This window comes from Drosophila miranda, chromosome 4, assembly GCF_003369915.1.
Source record: "Drosophila miranda strain MSH22 chromosome 4, D.miranda_PacBio2.1, whole genome shotgun sequence".
Classification (NCBI taxonomy): Eukaryota; Metazoa; Arthropoda; class Insecta; order Diptera; family Drosophilidae; genus Drosophila; species Drosophila miranda.
Window position 1 is genome coordinate 31,120,036 of NC_046677.1, and position 27,831 is coordinate 31,147,866.

General features: G+C 45.0%; 1 protein-coding gene and 1 long non-coding RNA gene across 15 annotated transcripts in view; one reads left to right on the forward strand and one right to left on the reverse strand.

Moving 5' to 3' along the window:
* Window positions 1-27,831, forward strand: part of LOC108161947 — a 134,999-nt gene that overhangs the window by 12,210 nt on the left and 94,958 nt on the right. For 9 of the 12 annotated variants that reach the window (XM_033393993.1, XM_033394010.1, XM_033394000.1 and 6 more), the window contains exons 1-2: window positions 5,668-5,751; window positions 24,935-24,993. In XM_033393993.1, coding sequence (XP_033249884.1) covers window positions 24,940-24,993 — 54 coding nt within the window. In that variant the 5' untranslated portion in view covers window positions 5,668-5,751; window positions 24,935-24,939. Of the gene's footprint in view, window positions 1-5,667; window positions 5,752-17,269; window positions 17,354-24,934; window positions 24,994-27,831 lie in introns of those variants that run through there. The other 3 variants (XM_033393994.1, XM_033393995.1, XM_033393996.1) reach the window with 2 other exon arrangements.
* Window positions 1,928-27,122, reverse strand: LOC108161949. 3 transcript variants are annotated; one of them, XR_001775525.2, is made up of 6 exons: window positions 26,116-27,122; window positions 26,032-26,056; window positions 12,380-12,568; window positions 12,094-12,298; window positions 2,514-12,033; window positions 1,928-2,439 (listed from the first exon to the last, which is right to left on the reverse strand). It is a non-coding gene; the product is annotated as an uncharacterized LOC108161949 (long non-coding RNA). The 3 variants fall into 3 exon arrangements; XR_004473129.1 differs by lacking the exon at window positions 1,928-2,439 and having other exon boundaries at window positions 5,751-12,033; window positions 12,094-12,292; window positions 26,116-27,108; XR_001775524.2 differs by lacking the exons at window positions 1,928-2,439; window positions 2,514-12,033; window positions 12,094-12,298; window positions 12,380-12,568 and adding an exon at window positions 23,920-24,438 and having other exon boundaries at window positions 26,116-27,103.

Consider the following 27,831-nt stretch of genomic DNA (forward strand, 5'->3'; position numbering starts at 1 on the left):
AGGTCAGAGCCCCAGAGCCGCCTCGAATCCGCGTCAGAGCCGCCTTAGCACGCGCCTCGCATAACGTCATCGTTGTGGCAGCTCCGTCAACAGTCAGGCTTATGCAATGCAATCGGGGCAGAGCGGTTCGAGTCAAATAAATCATAATGCTGGGGGAAAGGGTAACCAGTCGCATACTATATGGGCTCCTTGGCCTGGGCAATTATTTAAAGTTTTTATGCAAGCTCCCAAAGCAGGCCCCCTTTAAACATTTACCTATTTCCACAAATGGACTAAGATCATGAACATAAAAACATAAATAAATTAGCAAACAAATAGCATAAACCATTCACAGCGATTGGCTCTGTGCCTGCGACTGCGACTGCACCCCCGTGATGCGTACGTGGCGTCTATGGGGGAAACGTGACTGGGGAGCAGGCCAAAGCCCGAAAACTGAAAGCACAAGTTAAGTCTTTTATATCGGCAAAACGATCTGAGCAAAAATGTAAAACGTGACTTAAATTGAGCGGAAAAAATTCGCTACATTTTTGCATTTCTAAAAAATTAAGTACGGGCTGAACGGGATCAAGTACAGCACTTAAGCGAATGGGCAATTAAAATAAAAGGTGTATAAACTGTAAACAATGAAGCAATTTTGATAATTAGAAAAGAAGAAACGGAAAATATTCATAGCCATTCGATATAGAAACTGTCGGATAATCTTAATGGTAAATATCTTCCTTTTACTATCGATCTGTGTGTTCTTGCCCCATCAAAAACTAGTAAAATTAAAGAGCTTCAATACAGTATAATTTTAGGAAATGAACATCAATGAAGCTTGTTTAATGAGCAGAAGATTTATCTACTCACAAGTATTTATTCGAGCCCCATGTCCATCCCATTCAAGGCATAATATGAAATCAAATCCAATAAGAACATACTTGAATGTGGTCCCACCTGCTGTTGAAGAGCCCATCATTAATTTCCCACCACTGGCAGATTCCCCCAACTGGCCTACTTCTTCGGCACCGAATCGCCTTGATATCAGCTCTGATAACCACTTCACTTGATTAATAAAGCCATTCCCCAATGGATGATGTTCTTTCGAAAAACAGGAAAACAAAATTAATGATATGCTGGACTGGAAACGATTTGTATAAAGGAGACTCTAGAAGAATCATTACCAGTATTGTATGATTATTATTCATACGATTTTGATTAGCCATTATATACCTATGAATTAAGCAACAATCTTTATGTAGAGGCCAAAAACAAGTTGCAAGCTCAATTCTATATACCAAAAAATCTCCCATGACGCATTTATATCGAATTGTGACCTCATTTTTAATAGTAATCAAAATAAAATCATAATTTTTAATCCACAAGTACAAGATCCGTCTCGGGCTTCAGATCCAACTTCAATGCTGGCATAATCCCCATGAAAATCCGACTTCGGTTGTTGTTTCACTTTTTGAAGATATAATTAATTTATTTTCAATATCAACTCAATTTATCAGTTGACTTGACAAATACAATAGCTATAACAAATTAGTCAGTGTCTCTGGGTCTCTCCTACTATGATTGTATCTCTCTCGATCTGGTTTTTCTCCCTCTCTCCGGCTGCTCTCTCTCTCTCAATCTCAAACTGTTATACGCTCAAACTGATTTTCAAATGCCATTCCGCACTTAAACGAAACTAGTTTTTGCCTTTTCTAAGGTTTGCCTCCACAGAGAGCCACAGAGCTGTATGTCAGCTGTTGGCCAGGCCTGTTAACTTGGCCAACACGATCGTAGCTGCAACCGAGACGGAGACGGAGACAGAGACTGACTGGCCGAGAGAGAGAGAGAGTCAGTCTGCCGGCGCACGGCATTGTGTGCACCTCGCTCGATATTTCGCCAGCGGAACAATCGATTCTCGTTTGTCTTTCGAGTGTATATATATACACGTACGTATGTACGTTCCCCCGATCCGGTCACGGAACTATCCCACTCGCATTTGTGCAATGTTCAAACATTTGAACAGCTGAATAAAATTTGAAAAGAGTGAAAACTGTGCCGGCAAAACACATGATAAAATAAAGATACAAAAAATTTGCAAAATTCTCTACGGCTATTGCTATTTGCTTAATTCGTTGACGCCCTGTAATTTGTTCGTGCTGTGCTGAAAACTGAAACCGAAATTAGATGTTTAAATGATTGCGTAATGCTTGGACTATTTCTGACATTTTCGCCAATTTTTTGTTTCCACTCTGCAATTATATTTTTGCAAATGTTTTTCGCGAAAATGGAAAACGACTATGAACCCGCAAATTAGTAGGACTTTGACACAGTTTTTGGGTTTTTTCTGGCTTTATCCGGAGGCCAATCGGCCACGTTTGAGTTGCTTTTTGGCTCGCCAGGTGCAAAGTGCATCCATCAACCATCCCACGGCTTAAAGCTTGGGCAACAAACTTTCGCCCACTAACAAAGTTACGAGAAGAAATAAAATGTTAATAAAGCCATAAAAAACGTTGTAAATAACCATAAACACTTACATCACAGCAACCTGTTGCATGTCTCTGTCTCTCTGCTGCAGTGGCACACTTTTTCAACAGCAAAAATTATAATAGCACCAAGAAAAATCACGAAAAGAAGGCTGATGGAAAGTCGACGCCTTTGCTACTCTTGGAGAGCAATTTTTCCTTTTCTTTCAAAGTTATGCTATGATTAGGTGTTAGCCAGAAAAAAGAAATGGAAGAGTGCTTTATGTCCCACAGAATCAAGTATAGAGATATGGATTAACTTGTACCGATCTCCTTTGCTTTGCAAACGTCTTGTCACAATCATAATACTCCCTTTAAGAGCATACAAAGCGAGGCAAAGTTGCATTTAATTAATCACAAAATGAGCTTCGAGTTTTGAGCTTTTGCTTGGGTTGTTTATGAATGAATGAGTGCTCCCGAGTGAGTGAGTGAATGAGTGTGTAAGTGACTTATGAATAAGCCCACATAGCTTGCTGGCTGGCTGGATGGCTGCCGCTGGTTGCCCTTGGTCCGGCTGCAACTTTTGTCATCCTCCTCGAAGCCCGAGCAAACAACATAAATTATCGGACCTTTGCTGCCGCTTCTGGGGCTGCCTTCTCGGTTGAACCATATAAAAATATGACTTATTAATAAAAACAGACAACTTTGGGCAGGTCCGGGCCCCGGCCACAACAACAGCAACTTAATAAAGCCACAACTATCGGAGCAGCGGACCGGCGGACCAGCGGATGGCAATGTGGCGCCTCGATGCTGAGGCAACAATGGGGGCAGTCCCTAGACCAACTCCAAGTCCCAGTCGAATCGCCTGGCCCATCATAAATACTGATGTTTTGTTGATTTTTCATTAAATGTGTTAAATATGCCAAGTGTAGACGACGCGTGTGGGACGTCTCTCAGTCTGTGCCCCTCCTGTGGCCGACCAGACATAAGAGTTGCATGAAATTAGCCGCACTTGTTGCTTGCCTCTGTGGCAGCTGTTGCAGTTTGCTTGATTTGGATGTGAATGCACTCTCAAGCAGAGGGTAACACTGCTGTGTCTTGAAGTTTGCCAGGATCTCACTTTTATAGCGATAGATTGAATCAAATGAAGTGAGAGGCAGCTAAATTAGTATATTCTTCGAAAATTCCTTTTGGATATACTTTTTGATGCAATTCCCAAGCTCCCAAACGTATTTCACGCCCCTTAACCCATTGCAGCCATAAAATTTTATTTCGACATTAAGCAATCCCCACAATTTTCTGAGATGTTCTCCAAATAAACTGTACTTGGCTTTCAAAGAAGAAAATTGGTAATTAAAACATTTGTTAGTGCCTATCGACTATCGGTTAGGCAACAGTTAACAGTTAGGCAATTACGGCAGGTTTTTATGTTTGTTTAAATAAAAGTTTAACCGCACTTTGCGTTTTGGCTCTCTCTCGTCTGTTGGCCAAAACGAATACGCCCGCAATTGTTGCCTCTGCAAAAACCGCTCTACCAGGGGGTCCTCATGCCTCATCCTTTTCTTGGGTTTTTTTTTGTGGTTCCATTGGCATTCCCAAGCTTGCATTTTTAATTATTCTTGTTAATTTTTTTGGTTTTTTTTTATCTCCATTTTTGGTATGTGGCACACGTTTTGCCTTAATGTTGCTTCATACTTCATTTGCTGCATGAAATAATTGCGGGGCGTAGAAATTAATGTGCAAAACGGGGCGGGGCGTTCTCAAAAACGAAAAAAAAAGGGTTACCGTAAGATGGGAGATATTCTGGGGCTGGTGCTGGTGCTACTCCTGCTGCCTGTCCCATTACATGCGGAAATTACTTCATTGCAATAAAGATTGGCGTGTCGATAGGGCCAGGAACCCTTTAAATGGGGCACTCTACGGCGATCTGATATAGTCCAGGCCCCCCACCGCAAGGTCAGTCATCGGGTTCGTTGCCTAAGTCTTTCGTTTTCGGTGGGGAAAACTCTTAAATACCAAAGTTTAAGCTGGCTAATTAGCAGAAGACCAGCAAGCAGGCCAGCCATGCAAATGGAATGAGTCAATGGCTATACACCCTATATATAGGTTTGCACTCCCACACGATCCAAGCAGTTCCGTGCCGCGCCACAGCGAAAGTTCACAAAACTCTTGTGGAAACAAAATGTTTAAAAAACATTAAGAAAGAGGCAGACACACGCCCACAATTAGTCAGTGTATAGTGTGCGTATATAAATATATAAATATGCATGTGTGTGGGTGTGGGTGTGGTGGGCGTGTAATGTGCGCCTGACACCAAAACGGTTAAATGTGGAAATACAAGAAATTCAACTGAATATCAAGCGCAAAAATTACGTCAATCAAAAGTCAAAGCAAGCTGAAAACCTGGTAGCCAACAAGCAACAAAATATCAAAAGCTAGCCACAAATCGTATAGGTTTTTTTATATTTGTGCAAAGGCGTCTCGGGTATAACAAAAAAGAAAAAAGAGGAAAAAAATTATTGCCTGGTCTGCTGCCGACGAGCGGTCCAGGCCAAAAATGGACCAGCAGAGCGGGCCGAGAGCGTCTGGGCCGAGTGTGGGCAGCAAAGTTGCCTAACAGCCAACACACACACAAACACTGGGAAAGAAAACACTCTCTCACACAAGACACACACACACAGGCGCAGTTTAAGCCAAGTTTGAAGTCGCGACGAAGATCGGCTGTGGCTTTAAGCTCTTTCACATTTCAGTTCGTTTTCAGCGCGCGTGCGGTGCGGTTCTCTCTACCAACGGGTCTCCTACGAAGTGTGTGTACAGTGTGTACCGAGTGTACCAGTCTGTGTGTTTGCACAGAGACAGTGTTACCTGTGTGTTGGCGGATACCCAGCTGCAGCCGCTTCAGCCGCTGCTGCCCCTGCCTGAGCGCATAATCTAAGCAACAAATATTTATTGAATTTGAAATTGCAGTGAAAGTTTGCGTCAGTCGACTGTTAATTGTTTCAATTTTACCCTGTGAAAATTCCAAATACCAAAAAACCAAGCGCGCGCAAACCAATCAAAAGTGTTCCAAGAAGAGCGTGAAGAGCGTGAAATATCGTTAGATCCCGATCCCAGCAATAAGAAATATATCCAGTGTGTGCCTGTGTATCTGTGTGTTTCTTTTGACGGCAAATCGCTTTTGGCAGCTGCTGCGGCAGCAAAAGCCAAGCCAAAAGAAGAAAAAAGCCAACGCTTTTTGCTGGCGTCGATCTTCGTTTGGCAGCTGTTGGCAGTATGAACTGATTTTGGCCGCCAGTTGATGAATAAAATGGTGAGCCCGACTTTTTTGAATACTTCTAAGTGCAAATTTTAAGTGGCATATAAAACATTTTTAGTATCATTAAAATCGAGGCAGAGAGGAGAGATTGAGATGCTAGTTAGTCGGGGATAAGTGCGAATAAAATTTAATGCATTTTGAGAGAATAAAAATTAAATTAAACAAATGCAAAAAATTATATATTTGAAGACTTCAATTAAATATTTCCTGTACTTGTAACATTTGATGCATTGCAATTTCAAAGCAAACAAGTAAAGAAAAGTTTTTTTAAATTTATTAATTACACAATAAAAAAACCCATAGCTAATATTCGAAAAAAACCCACATAAAACAAGTTAATAGGTGTAAAGACTTTTACAAGAAATCGAGTGAGTCTCCGCCAACTCAATGCAAAGTAGACACAAGATTCCCACACCATTTTCCAGCTGAAAAAGACCTGAGATCACTGACACAAATAACGCTGGCATACACAAATTTACATGACAAATTTCCGTTTTTTCCACCCCAGTGCAGTGTTAAAACAAAAACAAAATAAAAAGTGGAAACAACAAAAAGAAACGTTCACTTTCATTTGTGCAAAATCCCAAGCCAAAGTCGAGAGTTTGGAGAAGATGAATACGCAGATGGAAACGGGCCCGAAGACGCCTTGTCACTGGGATTTTTGGTCATGAGCTCTCCACTAATGCTGTTTATTTTCTCTGCATCTCATTTGTGGAAGACGGAACCCAAACACAAATAGAAAATATGACAAATAATTGCTTCAAATGCTGGGTTGACACACTTTTGTCCGAATGTCCAAAGAAAGAGTTTGTCAAGGCACTACAAGTGTCCCAGAAGGTGACCAAAAATGAAGCTGGGCCCTAAAGCTGAGGTCAGAAAAAACCTAGGGTATTAGCGAGGTATTATAATTATGATTTCAGTCTATACAGCCATCTGTCTGAAACTTCAGCTTCAGTATGTATCTATTCCTATCTGTCGAGAAGCAAGTTTTTTTCTCTCTGAAGATAATCTTACGACTATGAAGAAGCTTTACTTTAATCTGTTTCCGTACGAATCATTAAATATAGATCTATATCTTTAAGGGTATCCAATGCTTCGAAGCCAGTTTTTTGTTGTGCTTCTTGTATTGTCTAGATTTTTGGGGGATTTGTTTGACTCTTGAGAGTGATTTTTGTGGCCAAGGCAAACGCACGTTTGGCATGCGAAAATTTGTCGAAATCTTTGCCCACAGCTTTTGCCGAAAATTGCTCACGGCTTATTGATGGTGCCGATGCCAGTAGGAGAGCTCTAGCTGTGTCTTGTTTTGGTTTGTTATTTGTATTTTTTTTGGTCAGAAAAAGGCGACTACTGCAGCTCTCATTTGTCAGTCAGTCGGCGCCAGTTTTGGTTGGAGCCAAAGCCACGAGTGGCTGCCAGTCATTTGAAAGCCATTGTCTTTGGTCTGGTCGTAGGTAGTACTTTGGTTGGAGTTCGTGGCTCATCTTTGGGGGATCGCACTGACTGACTGACTCGCTAACTGATTTTTTCAAACCGACTGACTGACTGACTGCCTGACTACTTTTGTTTTCTTCAAGCTGGTAGTGCCGATGCGTTTGTTAGCTGTTTGCTGTGCGGCAAAAGGTGCAAAACTTTCACTTTACGTGTATGTCTGATTGTTTTGCGTGCGATCTGCCGCGGCGTCTGGGAGAAATTACAATAATAATGCCTATAAATTATGAGCCAAAGCGCTTGACTCACTCGCTGCGTGGGCGAAAGAAATTGCCACAATTAAATGAGCCAAGGGACCCAAAAAACCCAGTGAATGCTTCGCTGGCGACTCTCCTTCCAAACCCCAGAAGAGCCCCGGCATAAGGCGACACATCTTTCACATTTTGCAGATATCTCTATAAGAGGGAGAGATTTTAATTGCAAGATCGAAAGACTTGAGAAAGAAACTTGTTTCAGTCTACAGCACTCTTGGTAAACTTATCGAGACTTTTCGCGATTTATTGCAGTAGGAAACAAAGACTTGGCCAACAAGCGGCATTAGTCGATGAAACCTTTATTGAATGCAAATAAAACTGAAGTTTTATAGCCAAGTGAAACTCGTGGGAAAGAGATTTGGCTACTTTCAACCGGGTTGAAGATTGATATAAGCTTTTTTGTGTAATTCGTAAGTCATGTTGCGAGGCTTCTCTCTCCATTCCATCAGAGCCATTACGATCTACGATGACCCAAGCGTTTGCCGAGACACTGACTCATTTGGCTGCTCTGATCCCCAACTAGTTTCTGCATCCCACACAGTCTCTTGAACCGCAACTTTGGTTCGATTGGAGCTGCCACTCAAGGTCTTTTCCCAGCCAGAGCATCAGAGCAGCCAAAGCATCGGAGCAGCTAATATCCAAAGCCACAAAATTCTAATTAATTTTCGCACAAAAGGCATTTCGCATTGATCTCTTCTGACTGCCGCATAGCCAAAAAGAGTCAAACTGTGTGGGCACCGAACCAGATGAGCAAATCACTTGAAGACGAAACCCAAAACCGAAACCAAATCTAAAGCAAAAGCTAAGGCCTAAGTCAGTGCCAACCTGTGCCTGTTGTCTGTCTTCGAAGCGTCTAACATCATTAGTCTGTGGAGGCTTTTGTGGCTTTGTGGGCGATGCGATGCTATGCGATGCGATGCGTGGGCTCCAACCATGACACAATCGCTCAGCGTGCCACGGCACCGACCATGTGGTCCTCCTTTGACTTGCACTTGTTATGCGTTTTCCAACCTACTTTCACCAGAACTCGGTTTCGTTTTCATTGCCATATACGCGGATACTTCTTTGGGATGACCCAAAAACAGAAAAATGGAGACCATCGAAACATCTCTGCCAAAAAAGCAGCAGCACAGAAACCGAAACGAAGTCAGCAAAAGATCAACACAAAAGCGAAAGTAAAACGGCGACCAGTTTTTTCGCTGTGTAGGGCTGCTGCAGCCACAAAAGACCTGAATTGGGATTCGGCTTCGGATTCGGAGTAACTCAAAATGATGTCATGCTGCGGGTCCGTGGCAAAGGAACTGCCAAAAAAAACAGCAGACATCAAGCGGCTCTTTGGTTTTAGTGGACCCCAAATTTTGGCCTCTACGAGTATCTGTATCAATAAAATGGCTTCGTCTCATGCAGAGACGGGGCAGCATGCAACCAAATGCAAAAGTAACCAGACGACTTTGGCCCAGCCCAGTTACGAGTGAGTTCCGATTCAGATACAGTTCAACATTCGAGTGCCGCCACCAACACTCTGTCGCACAGATGTCGCTGTTGCTGTAGTTGTTGCCGTGGTTTATGCCGCACAAGACCCTGATCTCGCTGCATATAACTAGCTGTAATGCCGTTTATTTATTTCATTTAAAAAATCCCTGTCAACGGCACAGCCTCCATCTCGAGTTAAGCCTTTAAATTTATGACTCATATTAGTTGCAGTCGCCGTCGAGTCGCAGACTCTGGCGCTGCCTCTGCCGCTGCCGCTGCCGCCACCAACAACGTTGGTGCCGCGCAACAACCAACACGGAAACTTTTTAAACTGCAATTTGCAACAATTTTCGTAGCAACTGTAAAGCCAAAATAAGAAAAAAAAAAACAGACACAGAAGGTAATGCTGCTGGGGCACAGCGAAGATTGGTTGCACTTACAAAAAGATACACAAAAAAGTAGCTAAATGGAATACAGTTTCAATCTATAACAATTAATACCATACATGCACATATGTACACAGTTCTATTTGTTCCAAAAATTAATCAACAAACAGCACAAATGTATAAACTTCTCGGTTTCGAGCATATTTTTTCTGACCCAAACCTTTGATTCTATATGTACGAATAATCGGAATAATCAACACAAAAAGGAGGAATTAAAATCCACTTCAAACTTCCGTGGAAAGTTCTTCTCCTATTTGAAAAAACGACAAAAGCTGGGTGTACAAAAACGACTGCTAAAAATGTTCTAAAATCTTACAAAATTGTTAGAGACAGTCCCTGTAGTACAACAAAACCTACTCTTCTTCATCCCTCTTGCAACATCCCATACATCCCATAAGAAAATAGTCCCCCGAATATCTTAAGGCTTGATTCTAAAATGTTCCTCCTATAGCCCCTCGCTCTAGAGATCTCTGGTAGCAAAACTCCAAAAATTCTTTAATTCCTGTAAAAAAAAAGAGTATCCAGAACACCAACATCTCTTCCTGAAGACCAACGACAGCTACTAGCCGCAGCCAGGTCTCCGCCTGTTGTGCGGCCAATTAACGGAATGTCTGCTCCGATATCGCTACCGTAATTTAACTTTCAAATGCAGAGCAACAACTACTACTGCGGGCACTTGTACAACAATGTGCCAGACGAAAACCCGTTGTAGACATGCATATTGTATATCCCATATCCCCATATCAGGGCACCTTAAGCTGCAGTCGGAGTAGGAGTTGGACCTGGAGCAGGGGCTGGCGCTGGCGCTGAAGCTGAAGCTGGAGCCTAGGTCTTTTGTTTGCGCCCTGTCAATGCACAATCGGGCTGGCTAATAACTTCATTTAAATTAATCTTGCCACAGCAGAGAGCATGGGGAGCCTGCTGCACGTACAGCCACAATTTAAAATTCAATCACCAAGCGTTTGAAGCTGCCACCGCAGGCGAGCACATAACCATAAACATTTCCCCTGTCTCCAGACCAGCGGTGGAGAGTTCGGTGCGGAGTTCAGCTTGGAGTTCGCCTTGACTTCAAAGAGCACTGACGCATCCTGTCATTGTCGTAGTGCCAGCTCATATCCTGTGGATGCGCGGATGCGTGCCACTACTCGTAAATTGCTAAAACCGCACATGCTAATCAACATGGGCAACCGCATTTATTAAATTACATTTGCGTGGCCTAATCGAATTGGCAACCAGCAACCGGCAACCGGTGGCCGGTGCCCAGTGCCCAGTGGCCAGTGGCCAGACACCCCTCAGGCCTCAGCCAGCCACCGCAGTAAGTGATATAGTCAACAGTAGCCATAGAAGTACGAGTCGTTGTCGGACTAGGCACTTCTGTTAATTAAGCTCGACAGTCACTTCTGGTTTCCTCAAAATGGAAGGAACTATCGGTGTTTGATTTGTCCGTCCGCCTGAATGGCGGCTGAAAAAAGTATTAGCAAGAAGCATTAAAGAAGCGTGGAGAATATTATGACAATTCAAGACGACTAGAAACCTAGAAGATTCAGCAAAACTTTTAACCAAATTCTGGCCAAGAAATTCTAGTTTTAGCACTGCATGATCTTTGGTCATTGCCTTTCGGGTTTTCCGCCCCAAGTATTCTTAAAAAGCCTCCTCAATTTCATCAGCTCCGGTTCTAGCTAGTTTGTCGGTTATGGACAGGGACAGGCCATGAGTCAACGCCGCGAAGGTCGACAGCTGCCGCCATCTCACAGCTTTGGCGACACCTCGGAACATATTTGGCTTGGATGGTGCGTGGGCTTTACAACTCTGTTGGCTTGATTAAAATGTACGAGCAGTGTGGCCAACGCCAATTGGCTTATTACCCGCAAGCCGGGGCTAAGACCGAGACCAACAACAAGCCCGCTTTGCATATATGTATGAGAAAGAGAGAAAAAGTGAGATTCTAACAAGCGACTTGGTAACAAACATCGACAGCCAGAGCCACATCGCCATCGACATCCAAGATTGAGTCGGGTGTGTGTTGCAGAGGCGTTGTGGTGACCGTGGGCGGGGACATGGGAGGCCTTCGAGCCACTCTCAGTCCCACACACAGCACAGCACAAAGAGCTTTTTGTGTAATTAAAAGCTGAGCGGTTTTTCCACTCAAATGGTGCGCTGATTGATATTCACGGCTAATTGCCAAAGGCTTGGCTCTGACTCCGACACTGACTCTGACTCTGACTCTGGGCTGGACTCGGAACGAGAAGAAGAACCTTCTCATGGCACTTCCCCTAATAGTCACTTACACCAAATGTCAAGTTCAAGTGACGGCCCTTGTAGTCGAAATGTGTAAAAACAATGTACAATGAGGCATTTGATTGATGTGCCTCTTCGTCAGAGATCATGGTGATGATGATGGAGATGATGCCGGTGCGTCAGCAAGAAATCCACAAGCTCTTCAAGTCCCATCATCAACTAAATGCTGTTGTAGTTCTTTGACTTCTTGGCTGAACGAATACGATCGTGGAAAAGGTGTGGATTAGAACAGTGGAACTTCTGTGACACTCCCTGTCTTCCGTACGTTTAAAGAACTGCAAGATTCGCTAATCCTTCACAAGTCCCAAGAAAACGTTCTGTGGAGTAGAAAAGGCATTAAGACAGTGACAAATTCTTTGAGAAGCTAAATCTTTTACCCTTTTCCTTGTTAGACTTTTCCCGAAAATGTTCTCCGACAAGTTCGTTGCCACAGTCTTTCGTTTGAGGTTCCACTTCTGTGGAAAAGAATCTCTCCCTCCATATCGTTTTGAGCTTTTCCAGAAGAGTGAGTGCCGCAAGTTCGCTGCCAGAGTCTTTCGCTTTGCCACAAACTGCAAACTGCAACTGCAACTGCAACTGCAGCTAATTGGTGAGCAAAACAGCGAACAAGAGCAATAATGTACCGCAGACAACAAATAACAACGTGTAATGAACGCAGCTTACAGTTTTTTCTCTTATTCTTTTCCTTCTGGGTTATTCCCACTGCCGTAGTACCCGCCGTAGTACAACATGAATGAAAAGTAAAGTAAATTGGCCTCAAGTCGTCGACGTCGACGTCGTCGTCGTCGCTGTTGTCGGGTTCGGGACATGAACATCAAGGTGGTCGCAGCCGCTGTCGAGTTCAGACAAAAACTGAAAATAAAGGAATACTTATACACATTGTATATATATATATGTATAAATGTACAGACAATAAATTGTTAAATAGCCACAGACCCCCCCGCAACCACAATCCCGTTCACCATCCAGAGAGACAGGGAGAGACAGGGGAGACCGAGGGGCCGTGCCTGGGCATGGCTTAACAATTTATGCCATTTTAAAGCGAGAAATGAAACACGCCCCAAGTGCATTACAATAAATTATAGAAATATGAGCGAGCATAGCAAAAAACTGAAAAACGAAACTGAAACTCAAAACAGGGAAACCGGGACTGACCCTTCCACTGCTTCTCCATGCGGCTCACTGACGCATTTGTTTTCTCCATCTCCATCTTCGTCTCTATTATAAAGCAATTAATGCCCCGGCTCGCTCCATTTTGATTATTTTAATAATTCATAAAAGTAGAAAAGCGAAATAAGCGCATAATTAGGACACCCGGGTGGGCCGGAGGAGGAGTAGCCAGGCAGCCAGGCAGCCAGGATACCCAGCAACCGCCAGCATTGGCACGACTTTGGACAGGGCTCATTAAAAATGGCCCGCTAAAAATAGCAGCAAACATTTGTGTTCTGTTCTGTTCTGTTGTGTTCGGTTCGGTTCTGTTCCTGGGGAGTTGTCCTGCACTATCCTCACATATTTTCATATTAATTATCGTGGCCACTCTCTGGCCACTTGTACAGCTGTCCGACTGCAACAGAATGTATGTGCAACCTGCAAGCAAGTCGGCCGCAGCCACCACTCTGGACTCCACTCCACTCCACTCAACTCCAATCCACTTAGCTCCACACTCGAGCTCGAGTCCCCACTCCTCTCTAAGTATTCTCTTGGGGCCACAGATGCAAAGCACAGCCCCCGATGCCGATATGGTGGACAGCGACAATTCGCGATGCGAGATGCCCCTGTACAGATTTCGCCGATTGTCCGCCATTGACTTTTAGCGATAATTAACACCTAGGTACTAAACCAAATTGCAACTGCTGCCAGATGCGACACAAAACCCAAGCACACACACAAAAAAAGGGAACTAAAACTAAAAAAGGAGACCCGCATTCTCTCTAGTACAACAGAGAAAAACTCGTACTCGTACTCCCGAAGCCGAACCCGAAGCCGAACTTCATGTCGATGGTTTTTATGGCTGGCTTCTTACATTTATTTTATTGCTGGCAAACTGGAACTTTGCTTATTGATTTGCATTTTTACAAGACTTTTTGTTCGCGGCACTGTTGTCGCTTTTTGTGTCTAGATTTAGTTATTTTTGTATATTTAAATTGCATGTATAGTAGTTGTAGTTTCAAGGTCCACTCGAGTCCAGTCTGGTACTTGCCACTGCCACTGCCACTGCCACTGCCACCGAATCGGGAGTAAGAGTACTTGTATGATAATTTAAGCAGGAATGCTGTGCCGAGGATTAGCCAGAAATATCGCCTTGGTGATGTTCTTGGCAAGTCATAAATTAAAGGAGACTAAATAAATCAAGATAAGCTTCGAAAAGACTTCAGGAAAATCGCTGAGATGATTTATGTTTCATGCATTTCAAACTTTGTTAGCTCTTAGCTCTTTGAGAAGTGATGATTTTTTACGGACATTATGGAGAAGATCCCCGTGCAGAAGGGCTTCTATTTATGGGAACAACATCCCTCCAAGTCGTGTAGAAATTTGATCTTTACTCTAGCGATGTTTCAGGATCGGGCTCTTTGATCTCTAATTGGTTTTCAGTGATGTGCTCTCTGTGGCCTTGTTCTCTCCTATCGATAGCTGTGCTGTTGTAAGCGATTAATTATCGTTCTCAACGATTATGTGTCGCACAAAAAAGCACCACATTCCAGCCACAAACCCCGGTCGCATGCCTAAATTTGGCCAAATTGGCAACACTGAATTGCAGCTACCGACCAGGCCTAGCTGGCCATTTACAATTACCATCACCATCAGCCATCACCCAACAAAGTCCATCCTCCATCCAGCCGGGCATTCCGATTCCAGTCACATAATCATACTTTGCTGCTGCCCACATCACCGCCTGACTCATGCTGGGGGCCCTTGTGGCACGGCTCTGTGGCGTGGCCCTTCTGGTCAAGAGCACCGACCAAATTGTATTACGTTAAATTCAATCAATGCATCAAATCCACGCACGCCCCTGCGCTGGCTGTCTGTCCGTCTGCTCATCGTTCATCGCCCACGCGTTCCATGACAAAAAAAAAAAGAAAAAGAAAAGAAGTCGACGATCGATTCGGCATCGACTTTGGGCCTGGAATTGCCAATGGACATGGCTCTTGAGTTGGCTTGAGTTGCAGGAACTTGCAGGCGAATCATAAAATTATGCAGAGCACATACCCCACTCACATATGCGTATAGACCGCACCACAGACACACACACACACACACACACACACACAGATACGTACTGGCACATGGAGCTATTATACAATAGGCAATTGCATAAAACTCTTTTTACGATGCGTGGTTGTCGTCTTTGTCAGTGGTAAGCCCAAAGAAACCATCAACATCATCATGACGATGGCGGCGGTGACGGCGACGCCGGGTCCGGGCCGGGCACGTACGCAATGCCAGAGGTAACTAATGCCCAAGTCTGTATATCGTCTGTAGTTGTTGCTGGTGTTGTTTATTGAAGTGCGGGACTACGCGTTATGTTTCCCTCTTTGTACCCTTGAAGAGGGTACCATGACTTTGAAGAGGTGTTTTGGCGATGTTTGCTGCGACCATGTTCATCTTTCGAAATCTAAAAATGCTACAAATATACCACAATCGTATGAATATTTCATAGATCTTGCTCCTCAAGGGTATCTGTGTCTTCGGCTCTCAATACCCATCCATTCTGCCGCCTTTTGTTGCCAGTGTGGCGACTGCGCACCGCTCTGGAGCGCATTCGCAATTTACAACACAAATAAACCTGGGCCACAAAAAGGAGAAAGAAGCAGCCCAAGTGGCAAGAGAAGAGGGCAGGCACAACGCCAGCGACGGTTTACTTCCGCCGGATAAAATACGTAAAAATCATATAAATTAGAATCGCAAGAGCTTCAACTTTGAGTGGAACCTGCTATGCAAACCAGACACGCACTACAGTCAACAGTCTTCAGTCTTCAGCCTAAAGTCTTCAGGGGGAACGAATATTAACGAGAGACAGAGACAAGTCGGGAGTTTTGGAGTGTCTGATACTCGTTTTGGGTTCTTGACTCCACCACAAATATACGTATCTGTGTATTTCCGTTAGCTACTGCCCTTTTGTGATTGATCGTTTTGTAGCGGGTCCCAAGCGCTTAATCATAATTAGTGGCCCCGTCCTCAAGGGTGGGACTGGATAGGTGTCTGTGTCCCAAGTCAAGTGCGTGCGGAGCTCTTAGGCAAATCAGCGAAGCGTCCAAAAGGTCACCAAATGCTGGCCCAGACAGACACTTGTAATTAGAGCCGAGTCTACGACTGGGAGCGGAACTTCCCTCGGCCTGCATTGAATTAAATCGACTGCAATTTACCTTTCTAATGGCCAGTTCCATTTATGGGCGAGCTTGGAGCTCGCAGCTCGGACTGTACTCGAAGATCGTGTGTGTCCATTTATGGTTCGAGTCTGCAGGCCGGAATGCAGTGCCTCCTACTCCACCTCCTGCTCCTTGGCCAGACTCTGGTATCTTTCACTCGGCGTCAGCGTAGGCGAAAATTGTGCAGTTTGGAAAGCCAGGCCATCGAAAGGCGCCACAGGCTCTCGTCGAATTGGAGGTCAGGTCCCGCACTAGTGGGCTTTGGGGAGGCGGCTACACTCCAAGAAAGTGTGTCAGCTTTGGCATTGAAGAGAAGCAATAGATTTACAGATTGTTTTCGATTAGAGCAGGCAATGCCTTAGATGGGACTCGGACATTATACAGCACTGGTTAGACAACAAAAGGTTAAGCTGTAGATGGAACTGAACGTTCCGAAGCTTAAATTTGTATTTATAAGATTTTCTTCGTTATTTCTCCTTTAATTTAATTTTATAGCAGCTGTCAAGTAATCAGTGTGGTCTTACACAACTCTGGCTCGCACAGCCTTACGCAAAGCTGTGAAAGCTCCTTCGCTTAAAGCTGAGAACTCGTTCGAAAGTGATGATTATCTCAGAGCTGGCAATGCCTTGCTAAAGTCCAAGACTTTATTCAACTACTGTACATTCCAGATGAGGTTTCTCTAAAAACTGGAAGCTTCCTTTCAGTGTAATTTCATTTTGTTTTGGTTTACTTCTTCTTTTAGAGGTTATGCCCTTGGCATATTTAACAAAAATCCATATATGTAGTATTTCTCTTCTCCCAGAGTGCGATCACAATTTACGACTCTCTGGACATTTACGAGTCGCAGCTTAGACACATTGTGCCGCACATTGAAGCCACAGTCCAGGGACAGCCTTTTCAATTAAAAACTTGAACAAAAAAAACTTGAAATAAATTGCGACCGCAGCGGTGTAAATAAATATTGACATTTATGTTTAGCAAGATGTAGGGCCCCCGGAGGATCATCGGCTGGGCATGGTATCCGCAGAAAATGGACTCTGGGCAATAATGTTGCACGGGATAACCACACAGACACAGACACAGGCACAGATCGTAGTTTAAGCCATGACACACTATAAAAAGCCTAATTAACACCTTCCCTTTTTCTCTCTCTCTCTCTCTCTCTCTCTCTCTCTCTTATTTGCAGGTAAGCAAAGATACGAAGTCATCATTGAAAATGCATTAAAGGCTGCGCCCAGCCCAGGGTACCGCCAGGGTTGCCATCACTTCGGTAGGTTGCTGCAAGAAAAAAATCGAAGCTAATTTCTGGGTTAAGTACTGGGTAAAAAATCACAGCGTCATGGTCAGCAATGAAAGCGAAATTTCGCTGTACGGACCGACCCCGGGACCATTCCCATTGCCATTCTAGAAACAAAAACGAAAATCGAAAGAAACCTGAGCCCAAACCCCAAACCCCAAGCACCGATACCCGAATCGGAGAGAGAGGAAGAAAAACATGCGTCGCCTGCAGTCAACATTCTTTTTAACAAGTTGCCCGCTGGGGCTATGGGGCCAGAGACCGGGAGGATGAGCCAGAGCCCAGAGAGACCAGAAAAGGGCCCGAAGCTGGAGCTGGAGCTGGAGCTGGAGCTGAAGCTGGAGCTGGAGCTGGACCCGGTCAGATACCGGGGAGAGGCAGTCAAAGTCAAGTTAAATACGCCCGCCGTGCGTCGGGGCTGAGGCTTTTTGGCATGTCCGCTCGGTCTGGGGGCCAGGCCAAGAAATATCAGAAGATCAAAGGCATTTTAACAGCCAGCGCGTCCACCGCGCGTCCAACGCAAACAATCAACACGGCCAAAAGAGGCAGAGCATAGGCTCTGGCTAGGGGTAGGGCACTGCACCAGAGCAGCAGAAGACCAGAGCATCACAGCACCACAGCACCACAGCACCACAGCACAGACATGTCCAACGTGCCGGCTTAAGGCCTAAAACCTGTGCACTTAGTTGGAGGACACGTACAGGATAAATTAGCAAATATTTGTTGTTCAGTTTTGTTGGCTCTGTTGCTGTTCGGAAACACAGGGCAGGGACGAACTGGCACTGGCACTGGCACTGGCTCGACTCGAACTCGCAGTCGCACTCGCACTCGCAGTCGACTTGCATTGCATTGCGAATTTTATTTCTTATTTAAGCAAAAATTGCATTTAAATTGTTGCCGCTCGTGCAGCTACTTTGCCAAAAGGTTAAGCATTTAACCTTGACATTTTCATCCGCCCAGCGAAGCGCGACCATCGATGGCCATTTCTCTTTGGCTCGAATTCGGCAGCGGCTCGCAGCAAGAATAGAGTCTTTCCAGTGGCACGGCATCGATAATGTCTCAATTATGTCATGGCTATTGTCACAATCGCGCTCACCATCGCGCTCCGCCATCGCGCTCCGCCATCGCACTTCTCCCTAACTCGGTTACGCTTACGGTACACCAAGTGCCATCTCTTAACAAATCGAATACATATCGCTGGTGGATCTCATTGGGTGCATAAACAAAACAGGGGCCAACACACCATAAACCAGAGGAGACCCCAGGCAGCAGCCAGCAGGGCAGCAGGCCCGCTGCCCAGCCAGAGAGACAATACATCAGGCAGGGGCCAGTGCCAATGCCAGTGCCAGTGCGTAGTGGCTGCTACTACAAATAAGTTGCTATAGTCGTCTCCCAGGTTCCCCCATTGTGTTGCTTGTTTACGCTATCCCCATCCCCAACCCCATCCTCATCGTTGAGACTATCCTATAAAGAGATTTAGTAGCTCGAACATGGTGCCAGCCTCCTGCTCCGACTGGACGACTGGAGGACTGGAGGACTGTCCTTCTGCGCGTGCAATGCTCCCTCGCACTCGTCTGCTTTGCATGCTTAACCCCTAAGCTCGTGCGGCATATTAATCTTATCAAAAACTTGTCAACAGCCAGCAAAAGTCAATCGATCCCAGACAGCTCGGCCGCTCAGCTCTTCCCGCTGACAAGATATATGCATTGTTCCCCAGCATCCCTCAGTCCCTGTTGCGTATTTCATCAAAGCTATTGATGCACAGGGATCTTGACAGCTTGGGGTTAAACACTTGAAGGTATATAATGGAAATGATTGGAACATTTTGCTCTTGAACTTTCGGGCGTTTCGCTACAAAGATTTCAAGTTTATGTTGTCTTGAGGACAGCTTCTGTTGGGTAAAGCTTTTCAGAAATAACTGCTTTGAAATGGCTCAAAGGGAATGAAGGGAACTCGTGCTGCTCCCTATCCTTCCTTCAACGAAGCTTCCCCCGAATCATCTACCTAATACCCTCTACACCCAAAAACTGAGAAAATTCCAAAGAATCGCTCAAATTCAGGCGGACCCCCATTCCCTGGACCAGTAATGACTTCCTGCTTTAGGTAGTATCAGGAGTCACTCACCCATAAACCCAAATCCGATGGGAGCTCTAGCTGGGGCTGTGGCTGTGGCTGTCCCACAGCCAAATGATTAATGTGCCCGAGATGTGGGCTAAGATCCTGGCTCTGGTGGGGGCAAAATGAATGCGCCGAGAATTATGTATTTGGGTTAATGTTACACCAAAGCCGTTTGCATTGCTTTAATTTTGTTTTAACACAAAAATTGGCCAGCACCAGTATTTATTTTATGTGCGCAATGCAACTGCCACAAAGCGCTCTTCGACTCGACTTGGACTGCAATTTCCTTCCGTCGACGGATTGCGCATCTTGATCGCTGCCGTTGGAGCTGTTGGAGCTGGGTTCTCAGGCCGTGGCCAGAAACTGGTATGCCCAAGCCAAGCCGAAGCCGAGTCCAAAGCCGATGCCTATGCCGATGCCGATGCCGATGCCGATGCTGCTGTTGGCTATTTCAAAATCTAACTGTTAACTGGAAAAGTTGAACGTACTTGCAGCATGCAACATGCAACGGCTGCACCCACGGCACAACAGCAACAGCAACAGCAACAGCAATAGCCAGCCAGCAACTGAAACGAGTTGAAAGCCGTTTTCCAGAAAGCTGTTTCTCTCGACCGGGACTGGGGACCGGGGAACGGCGGGCGGTGGGCGGTGGGGGGCTCCGCAACAGCAGCACCACTTGAAAGTGGTTTTGTTGTCTAACTGCGTTAGTTTTGCTTTAAATTGTGCGCCTGAGCAACTTCAACGGACTGCATCGGCAACTCCTCCGAGGCGGCTTAATGGCTTTGGCTTCTTCATCGTCGTCTCCGTCGCCATCATCGTCGCCTCGGCTGGGTTCTCGTTCTCAGGCATGCTGAATGCTGGATGCTGGATAAATGTCATAGCGGCGGATGCGCTGAGCGCATTTATCATTAATCAAAGACCCATCCAGAGACTTCCAATACTCTGGGATCTGGGATGTCAATGCGGAAATAGTACTAGTGCCATGCCATGCCATGCCATGCCAACATAGCGGGCTGCCAAACAGCTGTTACCCCGGTGGTCGATCATTTCCGGCGGCCGGTCCGGTCCGCTCCGGTCCGAGTTCCTTTATTTTGACATTGGGCCAGCAACGGCAATTACTTCGGGATGTTCTGTTGCGCCTCTCCGCCACTCCGCTGCTCTGATTTATGAGTTTTTAATGAGCGGCAACTTTACACGAATTGTTAACAAGTTGTAGGCTGGAGCTGGAGCTGCCGCTGGAGCTGGCAATATGGTGCGAGGCGACAGCCACTAAACCATGCGCATGCGCACTCGCACTCGCACCTTGACATATTCGATTCGTGCGAATTGTCGGATGCGACTCCCAGATATGAAGATGCACCAATGATACGGTCAATGGGTGTTGGAATGCATGGCACTACCCTAACATTGGGTCTAAACTCCATTGTCACTGAGGATGCCTTCGTCTGTGGTTTATGCTACCCCTAGAAGACATAGAATTTCCAATAAATATAAACTTTTGAATAGTTCAAATAATATTCTTCTTAGGGTATATAACTGTCAAAAGAGCATCCCATTTTCCACTACAAAAACGTGGCACTCCCTTTGTTTCTGTTGTCTTTTGATTGATTATGCATTTTCATGCGAACTGGTTGCAGTTGCTGCAACAGTTGGGGGCATGCGGGTAGGTGAACCTGCCTGGCTGCAGCCAATCTCCTCGCAGCCCGCAGCTTGTTGGAGACAGGCCGGCGGCGGCATTGTCTGCCAGGCGCGAATGCTCGTATGTCTGGGGCACTCATAAGCCTGGCTATGGACTCCGATACCGACTTCGACTCCGACTCCGAGTCCGAGTCGTTGTGGCTGTCAGTGACCTTCAGTGTGAGGCGGCAGAAAACCCGCAATTAGACAAAATGTTAAGACGCAGGATAAAGCGCGCAAGTTGCAAGTTACTGGCGCCGCTGCCAGCAAGATTTATGCGTCCAGCCAAAGGGAGCAGAAGCAAGGAGGACGCAACGCACCACACCCTCTGGTCCCTGTGACAGTTTGACATTGAAAAAGTATAATTAATTGATTAGCCCACCAGCAGGTGGGCGTGGCCCGGGCCTGGCCCCAGCCACAGCTTTAATCGATTAAGGGAAGATTTATGGTACGAAAATATTCAGCCGCACAAATAAATGGGGCGCCGCCTGCTATTTGGGAATCAATCAAAGGCCGATTGCACGAAGCCCGACTTGCAAAATGATGTACGAGAAAAGTATAGGTCAAGTGTTTCGCCAATGCCCGGTACCCTGGGTATCTTAAAAACTGTGTGTCTCGTGTGCCTGGCATCCGCGCGAAACAAGCTTCGGAAACACCTCTCTCTAGCTGTTACATACACCTTCCTGTACACAATATAACCCTGACTACTGGGTGTACCCGCAATCAGTAGGAATACACAGTATTTAAATGTGAAAAACATTCCGAACTACTGTTAATCGAGTCATTGCATTCGATCATGCGCCTGACGCATCCGGTCGCATACTTTGGGCGTGTAGCTATTTTTCCAGCTATCAGCATTTATTTTTAATAAAGATGCCATCATTAATTTTGACTTCCAATATGTGTGCCTGGGGTCTTTGTATACTCGTAGAACCGAATGTTTGCTCGGACGATCGGGCAGAAATGTGTCATTCGCTTCTTTGACTTTGATGAACTGGCCAGACAGGTTAATACCAGATGAGATCACCCCAGCGACGGCGACGGCGACGGCGACACAGCGATAGCAAACGTTGATGACGGCGACGATAGCGTTGGCAGCATTCAAGAGGTATAGCAGGCCAGGCCAGGCCAGGCCGAAGAGCCAGTTTCTGATCGAGAGAGAAAGAGAGATTAAGAAATCCAACGAATTTCGGCTACACAACAGCGGGGCTACGGCGACTTCAACTGAAAGTAGAGCCTCGCTGGCGGCGACTGGCCTTCATTCAAAATTATTTGACATTGTACAAATATTTCGATAAGATCTACCATTCACATGCGTAGAGCCACAGATTGATCTACCGTGAGAGCTGTTTTGTGTGCCGTTAGCTGAGGGCGGGGAATATGCATAATAATAATAATGTCAATGCTTGAGCGCATAGAATGGGTTTTCAATGATCCAAATACTTTTGAAAGTCCTCAAAATATCAATTTATTCAGCCAGTTATCGAATAGATCTTTCGAATGGTAGATTTATAGATGATATCATACATTTTCAATGATCTGAATATTTATAAAAAGAATACTAAACGTAAAACCACCTATTCATTCATGTTTTATTTTTGTAATATAATAAATATGGAATATATCGATTGAGTAAAGATCAATACTTTTTAAAGCATTTATCGTTTTGACGGAAGGAATTCATGTTCTCATGCTCCCAAAATCTGTATAAATACTAAAAGTATCCATTAGAATACATTTTAAAAGGGATCTTTATCCTAAACTTGAAAGTATCAATTAATTAGCCTGCATCCGCTTCTTAATCGAAGCTTATCGGCTATCGGTTGAAAAGTCACTTCTGCTGTCGTTGACTGCTCTCAAGATAGTAGAAACCCAGGCAATTACAATTAAAAGCGTGACAGTACACAGAAACCTATTAAGAGCGCATATCAGATAAATGGCTCTTCGATTTGTTGGGACTGCTGATAATTTGGAAATTTGAAATACGTACCAGAGATTAGTCTCTTGGTCTGGGGTTGGGGCTGGGGCTGGGGCTGCCTGACTGCATTTGGTATTGGAGTGGCTGGACGGCTAAGCAATTCGTGATTCCCAATCAGCAGGAGTCGGCAGCAAGCAGCAGAACAACAGCATTTGCTACATTTATCACGCACATATATCAGCTTGTCAGCCACAAGGCCCCTTAAAAGAAAAAGGGAACCCAACCCAACCCAATACCAGAGCCAGAGCTAGAGCCCGAGTCAATCGGAAAAAAGAGGGGAAAGAGCCAACCAAATTACGCTCATTTTGCGGCTACATAAATTTATCAGGCATCACAGAGTATTCTCAACCACAATACTATAAACATAAAATGAACCCCTCTCTTTCTCTCTCTCTATGGATTGAGGAAACCAAAGGAAAGCCAGCTTTAATTAAGTGATCATGAACATGGTCAAACACAAATCGCCAAAGGCTTGGGAGACCTGGCAGAGCTGGTGGTACCCCTACCCGGACATGGAGATGGTACCCAGCCACAGCCACAGCCAGAGCCACACAAACGACCAAACAAGATTAGAGATGGCTCGGGCACTTCAAATGTCGTTAGAACAGAGCAAATCTATGGCCCAGCCAATTCTTTTTATGGCCAAGACCAGCAACAGACCAAACAAGACCGGGATCCCAGTCTCGGAACTGCAGAACTGCAGCATCCTGAGGATCCGCACAGCACAGCACAGCCACAGCCAAAGCCAAAGCCAAAGCGCATGTAATTTAGCTCAGAGTGTGTATTTTATTTAAGCGTTTATTAGCTGATAAACCGAAATAGATAAATCGTAAGGGAAACGCAACTCCTCTGCCAACTTCCAAAAGAGGTCTGAGGTCTGGGGCTGTACTCGTCGTACCTTTGGCCCGTTGAAGGTTTTATTGGCAGCCAAAGGCTACATTTTTAACATGTACACCAGAGATAGATAATGGGCAAATACTTTTACACACTCCACTAAGAAAGTTGTTTCGTTTACGCCCCAAACTTTGGTCCAGGGCCCACTTCCTGTGCTGTTGTCTGCTGGGTTATATCATAATTACGAGCATACCATATAAAGATGCTATCTGTTTTTCCACACAAAATTATGACATTTTTCCCCGTTCCCGTTCCACGTTCCCAGTCCACGTTCCAGTCCCCCGAACGGATAGACGCAATTTTTCAGTCATTCTATCCAATTAACAGTCGTCCCAGGCGACTGGACAGCCCAAACTCCAATGAAAATCAGTCGCCAGCCGATGTCGAGAAACTGAAAGTGGAAAATGGAATGCGTGAGAAAACTGCGTTGCCACAAACAATGAAAAAACATTTTCTGTTCGCTCGGTCGCCAAAAGGCTGAACAATTTTTATGCCGGTCCCGTTGTTGTATAAGTTTCCAGGGGAAGAGTAAAGGTACCCAAGTCAGAGCCGGGGCCGGGGCCGGGGCCGGGGCCGGGGCCGGAGCCGTGTTTGCGCATAAATTTCAAGTGTCATTTACCTGTCCTCACATTTGTCTTTTGTCTTTCTTTGTCCACTGTTTCTGTTTCTGTTATTTTTTGGCACCTGTCCGAGATGACCAGGCCAATTTCTGGCCGCCTCTTCGTGCTCAAAATTTTCAAGTTAATTATTTGTATTTGTTTTGGGACTCAAGCTCAAGTCCCGCAAATCGCCTTAGCCTTAATTGTGTTTTTGTTTCATTTATTTAACGTGATTTTGATGGTTTTTAATGTACGATTTCTGTTTTGTTTCTTTCCGTTTCTTTGCAGCAAAAATGAAAATATTTTTGCCACTAGTCACGTGGATAGTGCTACTACTCTCGAGTGCAGTAAGTATTAACCGAATATTTAACTACAATAATTAGCTTTAAGAAAGCGATTAGATCATCCGATAAAAACATCCAGCAGTTAGCGTATGGCTCATAATGAATTTATGGGTTCTGTTCTCAAGAAGCCATTCGAAAAGGTTCAAACAAAAGAGAGGCTCACGCCCAAAGAGAAAGATATTGGTTAAATTTACGACCCGGCACCTCATTATGAAACAAATTCTTATACAAATATCTCAAATGGGGAAATGGAGACCCCGAACAGAACGACGAGAGAGAGAGAATGGATGGGATGGAGAGATGGTAGAGACCTTTGATGACCTAACGGTACCTGGTCGGTCCGGTCTCCTGTCATGCAAATGAGCCATAAAAAGAAATTACTGCCAAATGACTCGACTCCACGGCCGACCATAGGTAAAACATATTTATTAAAACTAACATCTGACTGTGAAATCAGAGAGGAAAATCTACTCGCAAGATGCTCTAAGATGCAAAGCAAATTTGGCAGCCAGAGACGAGAATTCCGGGGCAAAGCCAGCAACCGACTACAGGTAAAGATAGACTGTGTCTGTGTGTATTAATGATAGGGCCAAGCGGAAGAGCAAAATCACTGGGCCGCCACTACGGTGAACGACTGGACGCAGCCAAAGCCGAGGCTGAGGCTGAGGCCGAGGCCGAGGCCGGGACTCCAATCGATAAAAGAAAGCCAAGAAAACGTAATGAATAAAAATAGCCGCATTAGCTGTAAAAACGCTTTGATAGTCATCGATTTATGCACTCCGGAGACGGGGAGCACGGCATGGGGAAGGAAGTTCGGGGCCTTGAGAAATTGGCCAAAAGAATGCTCTCTAAGCCGAAACGTAAGCCGAGAGAGAGTTCATTGACTTTATGCCCGTTTTGTGGTTTGTTCTGCGACACGTCTGTCAATAGAGGGGCCCTCTCTTTTGGTTTTTGTTTGGTTTTATAGATTTGCTTTCTTTTGTGCGTTGGGATATGATTTATGGTTTGATCTCGTAGCCAACGGAGGCAGTCATAACTTACTTGATTAGATCTTTGTCCACTGGACCTAGAGGTGGGTATAATGATAATTAGTTGCGAATTTTGTGGTTTATTTGTGGGCCTTACCTATTGCCGAAAACAACAGCAGAGCAGAGAGCGGCGACACAGTGCGCCACAAGAGTTAATGCCCATTGACAGTTATAACGGATGCACTTGAGCGTTGACGTGCAACGTCGTCATCTGTCTGCCGTTGTCATTGTGGCTGTTAACAAGCATTCGAGCGAGCGAGCCATCCATCCAACCATCCATCCAACCGCTTGGCTTCGAAAAATTGCTCATTGTAGTCGTTCCCGGGGCCTGGCACACACGGCGCGCCGCTCAATGTCATGGGAGCCGTTCAGCAGCCGCATCATCATCTACATCAGCATCCCCACATCGGTTTCGCACATCTTTACTCGCACGCCTTTAATTGTTGCATCGCCGGGGCTGCTGTTCCCTCAGTTGAGTGCATGTGCTGCTTATTGTGACGCCGCCGACGCCTGTCAATTGATAAAAGTAGCAGCCGCATAGTGGCAGAGATACACAGGTAGCAGGCAGTAGCAGAGGCGGAGGTGGAGGCGGAGGCAAAAGTGCAGGAGGCACAGACGGCGAAGGCAGCAACCGACGACAGCGACTGGCGGCTGAATCTATTGTTTAGCAAGGCCGTTAGCGTTGCATGGCGTGAAGCGAGCAATTGAAAACTAAAAACAACATAGAACCTCCACAAGCAGTAGATGATGATGATGGTGCGGGCTGCGGCTGCGAAGCTACTGCCTTGTGGCTGGCGGTGGTGGCCCGATACGAATCTGCCCAAAACAATTCTCAGCCAAACTTGAACTTGACAGCCGTCTGCCCCGTGTTCACACCTTCCTGCAGGGTCGTAGAGCACTTTGAGTGGCTTTTCACGGACTCCATTGTGCGGCTCATTAAGCAGCCACAACAAAAGAAATTAAATTGGTCGTAAACGAGGAAATTAAGAAAACGGCGGCTTTTTCGCGCGATAAACAATAGAAGGCAATCGATAGTCGAAGTGTTAATTAATACTAGTGCTGGTAAAGGCCGTATTCGACTACCCTTTAATACCGGTATAGCATGAAACACAAGCAAAACGATACACTTGGATTAGGTTATTATTATATATTATATATATATATATATATATATATATATATATGTAGGTGAAGGTACATATATATATTATATTATTATATGCATACTTCAAATTCATATTACTTCAGCATTGGTCGTATTTATGAATTGATAGGTTTCCTACTGCTGCGCGCAGTCGTGATATTTGGAGTCATTATAAATTAATTGAACAACTTAAGAAAGTGTTCACATTCATTTAAATACATATGCGATTGACAGATATGAAATTGTACAAGGTGGTCTGCTTACTCTCTTTCGGGTCTTAGCACTACTGAGAGCGCTGTGACGTCATATCTGATGAAACAGAAAAAATAAGTTTGCTGTTGTGCTAAAAAAATACCCTAAAAAAGACCCCAAAAGAGAGTGCGTTGCGGGAGCAGAATAATCCACTTGGAATAATTTTAGCATGTTACAGGCACTGATCAATAGTTTATCGCAATAAACTGTTCAATTGAACTTGTTCTGAACGGAGACGCACAACGCAATTGGAAAAAAATGTATTGGATAAAATTATTTGGGCAGGGCCGAGAGATCTTTCTAGCAAGGAATATTCGACGGAATATCAAAAAGGAGGAATATGTATAAATAATAGAACTTGGATTCGTCAGTGCGTTAGTGTATTTACGGTATATTTTCCACATGAGAAGGTATATT